This window comes from Nannospalax galili, unplaced genomic scaffold (genome assembly GCF_000622305.1).
Source record: "Nannospalax galili isolate Female #2095 unplaced genomic scaffold, S.galili_v1.0 scaffold3650, whole genome shotgun sequence".
In the NCBI taxonomy this organism is placed as follows: domain Eukaryota; kingdom Metazoa; phylum Chordata; class Mammalia; order Rodentia; family Spalacidae; genus Nannospalax; species Nannospalax galili.
In genome coordinates this window covers 58355-70482 of record NW_008328463.1, presented here as the reverse complement: position 1 = coordinate 70482, position 12128 = coordinate 58355, and the positions used below count along the sequence as shown (strand labels likewise).

Here is a 12128-nt window from a genome sequence, read left to right as displayed (position 1 = left end):
GTCCGCAGCCAGGACCTCCCGGGTGGCGGAGCCGGCTGAGACCGGCTGACGGTGTGTCCCGCAGGGGACGCCGTGTACCAGTTCAAGGGCCTGTGCTACTTCACCAACGGGACGCAGCGCATCCGTAGTGTTATCAGATGGGTCTACAACCAGGAGGAGTACGTGCGCTTCGACAGCGACGTGGGCGAGTTCCGCGCGGTGACCGAGCTGGGGCGGCCCACAGCCGACTACTGGAACAGCCAGCAGGAGATCCTGGAGCAGAAGCGCGCCGAGCTGGACACGGTCTGCAGACACAACTACGAGCTGACCGAGGTCCCCACCGCCCTGAGCCGGCTCGGTGAGCGGGTGCAGTCTCCTGCGGGGTCCGCGGGGTGGGGGCGGGGCCTGGGACCTGGACGGTCGCCGGGAGGAAGCCTGGTCCGCAGCCGAGTTCCCGCTGGGTCTCCGCGGATCCTTCCTGCTCTGTGCGGACCTCGTTCCAGTCCCTCCAGCACCTCGGCTCTGCCGGGTGCTGGGTGCTGGGTGCTGGGTGCTGGGTGCCGAGTCCGGCGGGTCTAAAGAGCCCCTGGAGCCGGACACGGAGTCAGAGCTCCACAGGACCTGGGCCCCCGCGCCCCCTGTGAGATGCCGCAGTCCTGAGGAGACAGTTAACTGTCTGGTGTCCGCTCGTTACCATAGTAATTTCTTCCCAGAGGACACTTGTCCTGAGCTCTTCCAGGGCCTGGGCTGCCTGGTGGCAGCTGGTGCCTGCCTGCCACTGACCGGAAGTCCTCACTGGACAGCAGCGTGAGCTCAGGGAACCTTTGTCAAATTAATGACGGTGTATACACCAGGGTCCTCATTTACACAGGAGAGAAAAGAAAGATTAAACAGAACCTTGAAAGGTTCCTTACTATTATTTTCTTCACGCTTTGAAGGAAACTCATTGGTTTGGATCGTACTGATCAGAAATTTATAAAATCTGAGGAGGAAAATGCTAAAAACACAAACAGCACTTGGAAGATGTTGAAGGCAGAGGTTTAATCTCTTAGGAAAACTCCACAGATGGTGTAAAGAGCTGAAGCTGTGGAATAAATAAACAGCAGTCGTTAGTGACTGAACAGAGAGCTGCTTCAGGCTGCTTTTGACCTAGGCTTCCTCTGACCACCAGCGTCATCATGTACAGAGTACATACTCTAAAAGTTAAGCTTGTCCATTTAGTAATCACTGCCCATTTAGCTGTCCCTGATTTTAGTCTGAGTCCAGGAAAGTGAGCCTGAATGAGTTTTCAGACCAAACTGAAAATGTCCCTGCAGTTAGGGCCTCTGAGTGTCAGGGGTGAGAAGCCAACGCGACCTGCTGACCTCTGAGACTATCAGTTCACACTGTGCTCTCCCTAACCCAGGCAGCCTCTGCGGGAATGTCAGCGTGTTGAGAAGAGCAGACAGGACAGTGTCTGCTTTCAGACCAGGGGGGAGGGCGTAGGAAGCACAGCTGGAGATTAAACTTGAGAACTAAAGGAAAATACACAGGGGTGGGTGGGGAGTGGCTGAACAATGGATCTCAAATAATGAAATACACATTAAGTAAGTACGCAGTTCATCCTGACAGAGTATGGGAAATGTAAAAAGGTTTGGGAGGTAATGGGTAAGAGAAAGATGTGTCGTTTTTGACTCTGAACAGCAAGTGGGACGACAAACTGGTGTTTTGTTCTTTTCAACTCTCCCCTACTTTTTCTTCAAATTGTAAACTTTTGAAACGACATTCATTTTTCATTTTCTTGTTTCTTACTAGCTTGCCAGCCAGTTCTATAAAATTAGGGTCATGGAGCGGTGTTTATCTTGTGTTTTCAATGACTGTCAAATTTACATTTGTTGAATGGATCTTCATTCAGAACATGGAACCTAGGGATTCCCACCCCTCTTCTTCCCCAGGGGAGATGCCCTGTGCATCACATCTCACTCATGATGTCTTTTCCTGTCTGTTCCCCAGAGAGGCCCAAGGTGACCATCTCTTTGTCCAAGACAGAGGCCCTCAACCACCACAACCTGTTGGTCTGCTCGGTGACAGATTTCTACCCAGGCCAGATCAAAGTGCGGTGGTTCCAGAATGGCCAGGAGCAGACAACAGGAGTCGTATCCACGCAGCTTATTAAGAACGGGGACTGGACCTTCCAGATCCTGGTGATGCTGGAGATGACACCTCAGCGTGGAGATGTCTACACCTGCCATGTGGAGCACCCCAGCCTGCAGAGCCCTGTCACTGTGGAGTGGAGTAAGGGAAACTTGCTTGTCTCACTGCAGGTCCCACAAGACAAGATGTCCACCTGTCCCTAGCCCATTTCTCTAACACCCCGGTTCCCAGAACTTGTCCTGATTCCACTACTGAGCTGAGAACAACAGAAAACTAGATTTTTTTGCCCCTTTGAAGGATCCTTAGTTGTCTTTCCAGACAGAGGTCCTGGGAGATCACTCTATACACTGTGATCCTGGATCCCATCCTGACACTGAGGAACTGACAGTTGTGGCTGGTGACTGGGCTCTTAGGGCCTAAGGATATGGGTGTGTTGTGAGGACCAGGCATCCACTTAGTCCCTCTCTTCCACCCGCCTGCTGTGTTCTAGAGTTCCTGATTGGTCTGTTGATCCTCTGAACATGGTCAGCATAGAGAGCCATGTCTCCTGGCTCCTCCACCTCATGAAACTCAGGCTGGCCTTCAGGTTCTCAGCCAGGGATATTGTGGGTTGTGGGGACAAACATTGACACTAGGCTCTGCTCCCCAGGGTCACAGTCTGAATCTGCACAGAGCAAGATGCTGAGTGGCATCGGGGGCTTCGTGCTGGGGCTGATCTTCCTTGGGTTGGGTGTTTTCATCCGTCACAGGAGTCAGAAAGGTGAGGAGCTCTGGGAGCAGTGGGGATGAGGGGTTGTACCTGCGACCCTCTGCTCAGGGCATTCTGTCTCTGGAGGAACTCTGTTCCTAACTCTGAAGGAAGGAGCTGGGTTGGTGGTGGGGGGATCCCAGGGGAGGGAGACATTGGAATCTGGCTTCACTGATTAGAGGGTAGCTGTGCCACAGAGCCAACGGTAGAGCTCATTCTGCAACTTTCTTGCTGTTTACCACTGTCTCACTGGCTCCTTCCAGAAGCTTCTCCACTGAGAACCTGAGCCTTGCTTCCCTTCCTTCCGCTGTGCTTTCATCCATTTTGGGGAGCGGGGTGTGCTCAGGGCCTTAAAGAACAGAGATGATGAGAGAGCAGCTCTACCTAAACTGCATGTGTCATTTCCTCTTGGGCTGTGTGTGAGAGTCACTGTTTGTATAACGAGAACTTTCCCTGTGTAACTTTCTTTTCTAGGAACTCGTGGGCCTCCACCAGCAGGTAGTATTTCAGCCCTGACTCTGGGGTGGGGCAGGGGTATGGGGGTGAGCGAGAAGGGCATGAGGCAGGTGCACCCTGCACAAGTCCCAGTTGGTGGCCTGGTCCCTCCCGTGGGGTCAGGGTTCGGGGAGAAGGTTGTCCATGTCTGTAGGGAACTTCGTAGGTTGTTCCCAGAGCACTGTGTTGCCACCATAACTTTAGTGCCCTCTTTCTGTGAAACTTGGGGCCTGAGCCACGCCTTGGGGTTAGACAGCAATGTGATGCCTGCTTTGTGTCCATGCTGGAGCCCACTGCCTGTGGACACTGAGAGTGACTGGAAGAGACAGGAAGTGGTGGAAAGAAGCTGAGTCACCACCAACCCACCAAAGAGATCTGCCCCTTCATAGTCCCCAAAGAGATCTAGCCCTTTGTAGTCCCTGGAAGGGGAGGGGCTTCTCTACCTCCCACACGTGTGTGTCCAGGTCAAGTTATGTGTTCTCTTTGCTGGTTTCATGTTTATACAGTTAATGGGGAATGGGAGTGGTATGCTCTGGGCCTCAGCCTCTTCTGTCTGAAGCTGTAAGGGACCCTGGGGCGGTGTGCAAGTATCTCTCAGAACACCTGTGCTGACCACTTCCTCTCTCCCACAGGGCTCCTGCACTGATTCATGGGAGTATTTTGGCTGAATTGCTCTCACTCTTCTGAAAGGCCTGCTTGTCCCTGCTTAGTCCCCAGTCTGTTCAGCCTGCCTGTTTCCTCTAAAGTCAAGCTCCCCAGCGGCTCCAGTGCGGCTGCCAGGTCACCTCCCAAGGCTTTGGCTGCGACTCTGCTCCTCACCTGACCCCAGAGCCTCTGCCCATGCCCTGCAGCAGCATCTACAGAGACCCCCAAAGCCTGTCTCTGTTTCCACTGTCTTCCCAGACTGCTGAAGAACATTCCCACCTGGAGAGCTTTGTTCATAATTAAACACGATCTGAGTTATCTGTATTCTGAGCCTCCTAGCTGAGCAGAGGGAGGAAGCAGTGTGGGATGGGAGGAGCCAGTCTCCGGGTGACCCAGAAGAGGGGGTGCTCCTTCAAAGAGTAGATGCAGTGTAGGCGCCACGTAAGGAAGCTGAGGGGACGGCATCAGCTGTCACACCCTTCGTGGTTCTTGGTCTTGCCATTCAGTGCAGTGTTCGCACACCACCCCAGCCTCCTCTTAGCTGGTGTGTATTGTGCAGCTACACATGGTAGGATTGGGGGGCAGATGGTGTGACCTCTGGTCTCTATGATTCAGATATCTCCGGCAGAGTCACATTGAGGCTAATTTTTATTTTTGAGAAACTATGGCCGGCAATAAAGTACTATTTGTGATTCCAAAGGCTAGACTCCAACTCAGACTTATTTTGTTCATGTAGCAAGGAAGCCTGGGGTCAAGTTGATTTCAGAAGTGACTAAATGTAGACATCCAATGAATGAGACCTTTATAGCCTCATCTGCATGTCTCTCCACCTCTCTCTCTCTCTCTCTCTCTCTCTCTCTCTCTCTCTCTCTCTCAGGTGTTATGCCTTTTGCACCAAGATGCTGCTTTTTTCTCTTTTTCTTTACACCTTCCTCACTATCTGCATCCATTTTTCTCCATGTGCTTATTTTTTTTTCAAGAATTTTTGGACAGAGACATATTTTAAAATCTTTTTACCTCAACCTCTCTCCTTAATTCCTCCTATGTATACCTCCTCTTCTCCATCCCACAACTTCATGGTCTCATTTTTTTAAAAAAAATTAATAAGCCATCAACTCCAATTTGTGTTGTTCAAATATTTTTTGGTGTGGGGCCACCCACTGGAGCATCATCGACCTACCAGGAGCCGCACCCTTAAAGAAAACTGATTCTCCTCCATCCCCCATAGCCATCAACTGTCTGCAGCTCCTCAGTTAGGGGTGAGGGCTCATGAACCCCTTCTCACTCCAGGTGATCTTGTTGTGTTCAGAAGACTCTGTTTTTCTCTGGTCTTTTCCAACCTCTGGCTTTGAGGATCTTTGCACACCCTCCTCCTTGATGGTCCCTGATCCTTGGGAAGGGGATGTGATATGGATGTTCCTTTGTGGCCGAGCCCTCAACAATCACTTATTCTCTGTACTTCTATCAGTTGTGAGTGTCCTCATTAACCACCTTCTACTGCACAAAGAAACTTGATGAGGTCTGAGAGCTGTACTAATCTATGGGGAGAGAGATTCAAATTTAGAGAGAAATTTGAACTATTTACATTTAGCAAAATAATCAAACATTTACTTTTGGGGACTGTAAACTCTCCAACCATTGGTTCTTGGCCACATTTACAGTAACAGGCTTGAGTTTCCTCCTGTGGAACAGGGCTTAAATCTAATCATAAAGTGGCTGGTTACCTCTATAACATTTGTGCCACTATTGTACCCATGGGCATAACTTGCCATGCTGGGCATTATTGAAGTTCATAGGATTCACAGCTGGGTGAGACTGCTGATGACTCTTTCCTCCCAGCAGCCTGTATAGCACCTCCCAGTACGATTAAGCCTAACCAGCAGGAAGGAAGCTTCCTGGTCAGTACCTGGTCGATTACCGCATTTCCTGTGACCAATGGCATGGTGTCTTCAGAAGAAGGGTTTTACCATTCAAGTTTTGGTGGACAACCAAGAGCAGTGCCAAAGCCTACTATTGGGACACCTCTGACCAACAACTTGAAGAGAAGTATCTCACATCTAGCACTGGCCTTTTTATTGGCAATCTATGGCTTCTAGGATAAGCATTATCTCCTTAGTATATATAATACTAGGCTTCCATATGGGTTTTTCAAATATCCTTAGAGTTAATTATCTCTCCCTCAATCCCCTCCTCTCCTACCCACCCATCTCTCTCCCCACTTAAACTTCCCTCCCCGTTATCCTCCCTTTTCTCTTCATAGCACCTGTGTTCTACTATCCCCCACCCTTAAGATCTTTATTCTCCCTGCCTATCAGTGTTCCCTTTCTACTTTTCTGGATTCTGCATTACTCCAAATTATTTGACACCAAGATCTACATATGAGAACAAGTAATGCTTGTCTTTCTGGGTCTGGGTTACCTTACTCTGTAATGTTTTCCAGGTCTATCCTTTTACCTGAAAATTTCATTTTCCTTTACAGCTGAATAAAATTCTGTTGTATTTAGGTACCACATTTTTATTATCAATTCATCTGTTGATGGACATCTAGACTGTGTCCTTGCTATTGTGAACAGAGCAGCTATGAACATGGATGAGCTTGTGTCTCTGTAGTAGAAAATAGAGTTTGGGGTGTATATGCCGAGAGGTGGTATAGTTGGGTCATATGGTAGACTGTAGTTTTCTGAGGAACTGTCACACTGATTTCCACAATGGCGGCATCAGTTTGCACTGTTCCCTACATCCTCACCAGCACATGTTGTCTTTTCTTTTTAAATTTTCCTTCATTCTCTCCCTCCTTCCCTTCCTATCTTCCTTCTTTTCACTGGGCAGTAAACCCAAGACCTTGCACGTGCTAGGCAAATGTTCTCCCACTAAGCTATATCCCCAGCCCCATAAACAATATTTTTTTTCTTTCTTTCTATTAGTTCTTTTGAGAATTTCATAAATGTATTTTTATTATATTCACTCCCCTCCCCCAACTTCTCCCAGCTCCACCTTCATTTCTTATTCACCCAACTTCATGTCTTCTTTTATTTTTTAGACCCACTGAGTCCATTTTGTACTTCCCATATACTCTTGGGTGTGTGGCCATCCACTGGAGTATGGTCAGCCTACTAGAGACCACACCCTTAACAAAAACTAACTCCTTTCCCAGAAGCTATTAATTACCAATAGCTCCTCAGCTAGAGGTGGACATCATGCCCACCTCCCCTCTACATGCTGGGTTTTATCTGCTTGGGCTTGCACAGGTCTGTGCACACTGTCACAACTACTATGAATTCACATGTGTAACTTCCCTGTTGTGTGCTGAAAGCACTTTTCATTGTAGTCATCCACCTCCGTGGCTCTCACAATCTTGCTGCCCCCTCTTCCTCGATGATCCCTGATCCTTGGGAGTAAAAGGTTCATGTGATACAGTTGTCCCATTTAGGGCTGAGCACTCTGCAGTCTCTTGCTCTGTGCACCTTGATCAGTTGTAGGTCTCTGTGTTAATCACCATCGACTGCAAAAAGAAGCTTCTCTGATGAGGGTTGAGAGATGCACTAACCCATGGATATAACCTTAAGTCATTAGGAGTGGAGTCAATTAAAGCAGAATAATAGTAGGTTCTCCCCTAGGGCCTTTGACCTGTCTAGCCACAGATTTTTGGCCCTGATGATAGTGCCAGGTAAGAGTTTCATTTTCTGGAGGAGACCTTAAGTCCAGTGAGAAAGTGGTTACTTCCATGACATTTATGTTGTACTGCACCAATGGGCAAGTCTTACCAGGCCAGTCATTATTGCAGCTCACAGGGTCCACAGCTGGAGAAGACTGGCGATTACTGTCCTCCTCTGGCAGTGTGCATAGTGCCTTCCAGCACTATGAAAGCTGGCCAGTAGGGATGAAGCTTCCAGGTCAGGACCAGCTGGCTTTCTCTACTACAGCCATCTGATATTTTACAAAGAGGCCAACAATACATATTGGGGAAAAGACAGTATGTTAGACAAATGGTCCTGGTCAAACTGGATAGCTACACGTAGAAGTTTGATTCTAGTTTCATTAGATCCCTATCTCTCGCCTTGCACAAAACTCAACTACAAATGGATCAAAGACCTCCACATAAGACCTGATACCCTGAATACTCTGCTAGAGGAGAAAGTAGGGAATACTCTTGAACTTACAGGCACAGGAAAGGACTTCCTGAACAAGACCCCAATAGTGCAGGCATCAAGACCAATAATTGATAAATGGGACCATATTAAACTAAGTAAAACCCTCTGAGTAGCAAAGGACACCATCATTTGAGTGAAGAAGCAGTCACAGAATAGCAAATGATCTTTACTAGTTATACTCCTGACAGAGGGTTAGTATCTAGAATTTACAAATAACTAAAAAAACCCTAAACATTAAGAAAACAACCCAATTTTAAAAATGGGATCCTTATGAAACCTTCAGATGAGTGAATAGAACTAGAAATTGGTATACTAAGTAAGGTAACCCAGACTCAGAAAAACAAGCATGTTCTCTCTCTCATTTGTGAATCTTAGCTTCATATCCTTAGATGTGAGTATATATTCTGTTGCAACTGTGGGATCCAGGAAAATGGAAAGGAACCACGAGGGGAAAAGGGAAGGAGCCTGAGAGAGGGGGATAGTAGGAGACAGGTGTTATCAAGGGAAAAATGGGGATGCTTTAAATGGGGAAGGATGAGGGAGAGTTACGCAGGGGAAGATGGAGCACGGAGAGGGCTTTATTAGAATGCTTTTAACTCATGTGGCTTCCCAGCTGGAAATCCTTCAGTAACTCTTGTTTGTCTGCTCCATGAACCCACATTCTGTACCTGGGTCTTACACAGTTTCCAGATCCAGACTATGTTCAAACTATAAAATTATCACTCACTAGCAAACATCCTAGGGAATGTCTATGTCCTAGGGAAACACTATGTCTGGAAAAATAAAAACAGTACTGGATGGTCCTGGACATGTCATACATATGTCAGAATCTCCCCGGCATTGACCATCCACATACCCAGAGTTCCTGTCTCGTCCCATCAGACTTGGATGGAATGTCACACCACAAAACATGGCGTCTGGCATTCATGTGACTGCACAACTGAGCCTTGTGGGGAGCTAATGCTCAGTGGGGCAAAAACTGACTAGTGAGCTGTGGGAGATGGAGAGTCAGGCAGAGACATTCTGCCTCCTCTCCATCCCATGGATTGTAGAGTGCTGTTTGTTTCCCACATGCAGCCTGTGGAGAGACCTCTTGAACAGCCAGTGAGCACGCCTGCCTCTTCAAGGCTGGTCATGAAGCAGTGTCCAGAGTGGAACAAGTCATTTCCTAATACTTTCCATTCTCCCTGCCCCGTTTGCATTTTCTCACTCATGCCTTGGCTTTGAATATCCAAATAAAATATCGGTATTTCTTGCTTTTAAAAATATATATGATATAAAAGAAGAGGAGGGAATACAGGAGTTAAAGGATTAAGTGGGGAGAACTTTGGGAGGATGAAGGCAAGGTGGGGGTAGTGGGTAGGCTAACCAAACTAAGGATGTGTATAAAAGTCTTATGGAAACCCACTAGTTAGTAAGCTAATTTCAAAATTTAAAAATAGAAGAGTTTGACTGACATTACCCTGCATGGGTGGACAATGGCACTCCCAGAAGACATGAGTTATATATCACAATAACCTCCTTGTGGGCTATTGCTCAGGGAGGCCCCAGAGGTCTCCAGAACAATAAGTCTATTGCCTTTGCTCTTGGTTCTTTATCATAACTACTTGTTAAGAACCTATTGCTGACTCGGGCCAGCAGCTTTCCTGGTTAAGTTTGGAGGTACCCACTGTGCTGTGACTCCCCCAGCCTCATTCACCCTCCCAGCTCCCCCACCCCGTCTCTCCTACTAGCAGGGGCACTGGCACCTTTCTTGTCTGGGCACCCGAGACCTCTGGACTCACCTCTTGGCTCATACTCCCCACTGCTTGCTGATCCTTTGCATCCAGACCAACCCAATTCTTCTCTCTTTGCATCTCTGGGTGGCCCAGCCCCACAGATTCATGGGGACAGCATCTTTCCTTGAGCGATCCAATCCCTAGGAGAAAGCCTGAGAGCATCTGATCCTCATCTGACTTGGGCCTCTGTGGGAACTCCTGAGCAAGAAGATGAAATCAATTTGGCCACTCCAATATAAAATCAAAAGAGAAAACATGAAGCCTAGACCAACCATCTTTTCATGACTAACAGTAAATGACAAAGGCACACAGTTTGCAAAAAGAAGCAGACCTAAACTCAACAAAGGCAGGCTTGGGTCTCACACAAGAATCAAACTACAAAAGAAATCCACATGTCAAAGTCACAGCAAAAAAATAATAACATGAAAAACCCAAATAATATATCCTCGCCATGCCAACAGTCCTGTAGAGGAGTACAATGAGAACCCCCTAGAGATAACACAGGACATGGAATTCAAAAGAACAATTATAAACATGATAAAAGAATTCAGTGAATTTAAAGAACACAAAGAAATCAAAGAACTGAAAGAAGATAGGGATAAACTGCAGAATGAATTCAGAAAAGAGAAATATTGAAGAATGATCAGGCTGAAATGGAGAAGGAGGTGAAACACTCAGCAAACCAATTAGAAATGACAGGAGAAAGCCTCACCAGTAGGATGAATGAAATGGAAAACAGAGTATCAAGACTGGAAGATAAAGTGCACGAACTAGACCACTCAAGCAAAGATTATGAAAAATTTAAGAAATCACAAGAATGGAATATGCAGGAATTGTGTGACACCATAAAAAGACCAAACTTGTGAATCATAGTCATACAGGAAGGAGAAGAATCTCAGGATAATGGTATGGACCAGATCTTCAACAGTATTTTAGAAGAAAATTTCCAAAAATTAAAAAAGACCTGCCCATACAAATACAAAAAGAATCTATATAACATCTATATATTTGGTTCTATAACACCAAATAGACAGGACCAGAAAAGAAACTCTCTATAGCACATCATAGTAAAAGCACTAAATATACAGAACAAACAGAGAATATTGAAAGCTGCAAAAACAACCAAAAACAAAATAAACAAGTCATATATAAAGGAAAACTCATCAGGATTACAGCTGACTCTTCAGTGCAAACTATGAAATCCAGAACAGATGTCAGCCCGGAATACTTTACCCAACCAAAATGTCTATTAAAGTTGAAGGGGAAAGTAAAACCTTCCATGACATAAATAGGCTGAAAGAATTCATGTCCACAAAACCAGCCCTTCAGAGAGTTCTTGAAGCAACACAAAGAGCTGAAGAACGACTATACCAAAGGGGTTGCAGAAAGAAACTTAATGAAGATATAACTGCAGAAATGCACAGCTACACCAAGAATATGAAATAAAAACAACAGGAATCAGTACACATCTTTCATTCATAACTTTAAATCAATGGACTGAACTCCCCAGTCAAAAGACACAGACTAGTTGAATGGATTAAGAAACAAAATCCAGGGCTGGAGAGATTGCTCAGTGGTTAAGAACATTGGATGTTCTTGCAGAAGACCCGGGTTCAAATCCCGTCACCCACATGGCAGCTAAGAACTGTCCATTAATTCCAGTCCCAGGGGATCAAACAACCTCTTCTGACCTCCATGGGCATTGCATGACACGGGTGTACTTACCTACATGCAGGCAATACATGCAAACACATTTTAAAAAAGGTACTGGAGAGATGGCTCAGCAGTTAAGAGCACGACCTGCTCTTGCAGAGGACCTGGGTTCGATTCACAGCACCTACATGGTGGCTACGAACCATTCTTAACTCCAGTTCCAGGGGAATCTGAAGCCCACTTCTGACCTCTGGGGCATTGCACGACACAGGTGCACTCACATACATGCACACAATACACTCATACACATAAAATAAAATAAATTTTTTTAAAAAGTAAAAAAGAACACAAATAAATTACTTAAAATTGCAACTCAAGACACTTGAAAAGCAACAATAAATGAAACCCAAACCCAGCAGACAAGAAGAAATAACAAAAATCAGGACAGAAATTAATGAAATAGAAACAAAGAAAACAATACAAAGAATCAACAAATCCAAAAGCTGGTTCTTTGAAAAGATAAACAAGATTGACAGACCCCTAGGT

At 46.3% G+C, this 12128-nt stretch overlaps 1 protein-coding gene across 1 annotated transcript in view; it reads left to right on the top strand.

The window, feature by feature from the left end:
* LOC103729158 (rano class II histocompatibility antigen, A beta chain-like) overlaps positions 1–4706 on the top strand; it is a 5623-nt gene extending 917 nt beyond the window's left edge. The window contains exons 2-6 of the mRNA XM_008827152.3: positions 54–337; positions 1972–2253; positions 2762–2872; positions 3335–3358; positions 3988–4706. Coding sequence (XP_008825374.1) covers positions 54–337; positions 1972–2253; positions 2762–2872; positions 3335–3358; positions 3988–4001 — 715 coding nt within the window. The 3' untranslated portion in view covers positions 4002–4706. The remainder of the gene's footprint in view (positions 1–53; positions 338–1971; positions 2254–2761; positions 2873–3334; positions 3359–3987) is intronic.
* Positions 4707–12128: the final 7422 nt, after the last annotated feature.